The 3755-nt window shown below is 37.1% G+C and overlaps 1 protein-coding gene across 1 annotated transcript; it reads right to left on the reverse strand.

Moving 5' to 3' along the window:
• Positions 1–2250: 2250 nt before the first annotated feature.
• LOC117099927 (uncharacterized protein K02A2.6-like) lies at positions 2251–2718 on the reverse strand. Its single transcript, XM_033239444.1, has one exon. The coding sequence runs from the start codon at positions 2716–2718 to the stop codon at positions 2251–2253; it is 468 nt and encodes a 155-aa protein (XP_033095335.1).
• Positions 2719–3755: the final 1037 nt, after the last annotated feature.

Below are 3755 nucleotides of genomic sequence, written 5' to 3' on the forward strand. Positions count from 1 at the left end.
TTTTGAATGTGTAGGTTTTTTCGATAAATTCTTTAATAATTGTTACAATGCTTACAAATGCTTGTGCTTGAAAATTCAATTTTACACTTGCACAAAGAAAGGAAGACATATCAAGTTCTATTACTAGTCACCAACAACATTAAACATCCGGCAACCATGCAAAATATCTTGGCTTAACTTGGGTTGTGATCGATAGTTTGGATAACAGGGACTAACAATCACCAACATGAATGGTAATTTAAATAGATTATTGACAAAATTATTTCACGGTTCATGAATGCCTCAAAATGCAACTTTGTTTTAGCTCCTTGGCCTTGTCAGGACCCTGCCAGGCTTCTAAGCACTTATCATGCTACTTTTTTCTGTCATTTTCCAACAAATTCTAATTTTACAAGAATTGAAATTAAGTGGTGGTGCAAAATATCTTGGCTTAGATTGGGTTGTGATCGATAGTTTGGATAACAGGGACTAACAATCACCAACATGAATGGTAATTTAAATAGATTATTGACAAAATTATTTCACGGTTTATGAATGCCTCAAAATGCAACTTTGTTTTTGCTCCTTGGCCTTGTCAGGACCCTGCCGGGCTTCTAAGCACTTACCATGCTACTTTTTGCTGTCATTTTCCAACAAATTCTAATTTTACAAGAATTGAAATTAAGTGGTGGTACCAGTTGCAGAGGCAGGCTCAGGTCATAGAGAGCTCTCAAAGACCTCAACATATTCGTTAGGGGAAAAAATTATCTGTCTATTTACAGAATATGAGGCTGTAAGATCAATACATGGCTTTCTTTGATCTTCATCCAAGGTTTTGCCACCTGGATGTCTTCAGAGGTTCTCGGACATTGCCCTCCCCCCCCCCCCCACCCGCCTCCCCCCCCCCCCCCAAATATAAGGACTAAATCATAATTATTACATTAAATTTTTCATAAATATTATTGATAGGGGAGGATATATTCTCCTGATACTTTCTTGATAAATTGAAGCAACACAAAAGTATCTAGTGGTATGCTGCAAACAAATAACACAATATTATGGTACTTTGCCATACAAACCATCAAATATTGAAAATAATTATTACCATTCTTAGGCCCACCATAATTTATTTTATTATTTTACTGTACCATTATTACAAATTAATTATTATTGTAGGGCCTATTTATTTATATCAAACCTCTAGGACCATGGTTCATGAAACATCCCGTGTGTAATATTAAATGATACACAGAGGCTATAGTTAGAACTCAACTAATAACATTTTAATACTTCTCCGCCGTCAACGAGGTAGTAGCAACTGCGCTCAACAGAGGGCGCTACATAGGATATCACATTTCTCCTTTTCTTTAAGAGATCTCTAACTTTATCCACTTTAGCTAATCTATATATTTTAGCGATTTTGGTATTTTCTGTGATTTACTATACTGTAGTACATTGATTTTTCTCTGCTGGATGTATTTCCTATGGTAATTGCATTAAGTATTTAACAGCTTAAATCGTAACACAGGTTTATTGATTATGTGGTTTGGAATAATTTATGAATGCCTGCATTTTCTGTTCTTTAGTGGGTTATATAGCTTTTATATAGCTTTTGATAATTGATGATCTGTATTGATATATACAATAATTTAGTTTATAAGATATAGTCTTTCAGGTATGTAGGTCTCTGTCTATTCCTTTGTTGTCTGGTTCTGGTTATCGGTGTTGTTGGTGTTGGTGTTTCCGTAGGTTGTGATTGGTCCATGTTTTCATGGTTTGGTTGGTGCTCCATTTCATTTATGGGTTGGTGTGCCTCTAGTAGTACTTTCTCTCTCCAGTTCGTCCGTTTCATTCTCTAATTCACTGTCAGGATTTTGTATAAATGCATTTGCAAGTTTGAATTTGCCTGCATCCTGGTAAATCTGTCTGCCATCAGTGATTCTTCTAGCTGCGATTGATGAACCATCTATGCGGTATATGACATAAAAAGCTGGTTCATAAGCAGTGGTCCATCTGTTTCTTTTGGTTTGCTTCAAAAGTACATAGTCTCCTACCACAAATGTGTGTTCTCTGGTGTTCCTGTTTTCAGATTGTTGCTTAAGCCTGTCCTTGTATGCTCTGTCTCTTTCCTCCATTATGGTATCCCGGGGTATTGCTGTAGTCTCTCGTGGTTCATAATCTAATTTGGTTTGGATCTGTCTGTTCATCAATGCATTATACAGGGTTATGCCTGTAGCTGGATGAGGTGTTGATTGGTATCCTTTAACATTTTTAAATTGCTGTGTTTGTGTTTACTCCCTGTAGATGTGCAATTTGTTCAGTCTTATTCAGGGTTTTCATGAAGCTCTCCGCTTCTCCATTTGCTCGAGCATGTTCTGGTGTTACTAAGTGGTGCGAGAAGTCTTCCACCATCGCAAATTCCTCAAATTGTTTGGGGTTAAATGGTGGTCCATTGTCTGTTTCGACTCTTCTTGGTGTTCCATGTGTAGCAAACATTTTCTTTAGTTTGTCTCTGGTAGGTTGAAATGCTGTTGAATATGTTGTTTCAACTTCTGGGTATCTTTTTCTCTTGTCTACGGCAACAAGATTGTAGTGCCCGTTAGGGTATGGTCCTCCGAAGTCAACTGATATTACACCCCACGGTCTCTCTGGTATTGGCATTATCTTGATAGGTTCTTGATTGTGTGCTTTGGTGGTGACTCCACATTCATAGCATTGCCCTATCAATTGTTCAGTCATTGTGTTCATCAATGGAAACCAATACTTCTCTCTTAACATTTGCTTAGTTTTTGTCATGCCTAAGTGTCCTAGGCTGTGTGCTGCCTTGATGACTTTTCGAGGGTTGCCGGTATTACTATTGTATTAAAATAGATTTTAAAAATGTTGACATTCCAGCATGTTTTGGCTATTACAGTATATCTGAAGCAGGATTTGTGATGACTGGTTTTGCTTGTCTTGCCACATTTGTGCAGGCAATTTGCAAACTGTTCAGGGGTACTAAGGCCTAAATCATGCACATTTTAGTAGATTGCACTTTTTTTTTAATTACTGTTTTACTATTTATTCATCTGTTAATAAATGGGTAGCTGTGTGACGGCTTATCATCTCAAAGTAGAATCATTGAGGTCAAATTAAAAATATGTGTGTTGTGGGAAGAGACAGGGATCCAGGGGTGGAGAGGCATTTATAGTGACACATTTTAATTGATTTGCACTTTTTGATACTGTTTTAATATTTACTCTACAGTTAGGCCATGTAAAAAAAAAACAATTTGTTGATTGTCCTTTAAAAAAAAAATAATGTCTGTAAGCAAGAGGTTTTTTTTTCTGTAATAAAACCACCCCCTTGATGAATGCCAAGTCTTCAAATACCAATGGAGAGCAAGGCCTCATTTAACAGATTTTCCAGTGCAGTGTTTTATCCCGTCTTATGAACGCATCATAATCGTGTGCCACTGTTTTAAAAGTGAAGTTCTACGGCAACAAGATTGTAGTGCCCGTTAGGGTATGGTCCTCCGAAGTCAATATTACATCCCACGGTCTCTCTGCTATTGGCATTATCTTGATAGGTTCTTGATTGTGTGCTTTGGTGGTGACTCCACATTCATAGCATTGCCCTATCAATTGTTCAGTCATTGTGTTCATCAATGGAAACCAATACTTCTCTCTTAACATTTGCTTAGTTTTTGTCATGCCTATTAGTGTCCTAGGCTGTGTGCTGCCTTGATGACTTTTCGCTGGAGGGTTGCTGGTATTACTATTGTATTAAAATAGATT

The sequence above is a fragment of the Anneissia japonica genome, unplaced genomic scaffold (assembly GCF_011630105.1).
Source record: "Anneissia japonica isolate Jap-2015-1 unplaced genomic scaffold, ASM1163010v1 scaffold287675_len21781_cov113, whole genome shotgun sequence".
In the NCBI taxonomy this organism is placed as follows: domain Eukaryota; kingdom Metazoa; phylum Echinodermata; class Crinoidea; order Comatulida; family Comatulidae; genus Anneissia; species Anneissia japonica.

Excerpts from the sequence above, each read along its gene's own strand:
- LOC117099927 (XM_033239444.1), bottom strand. The coding sequence starts at position 2,718 with ATGACTGAACAATTGATAGGGCAATGCTATGAATGTGGAGTCACCACC.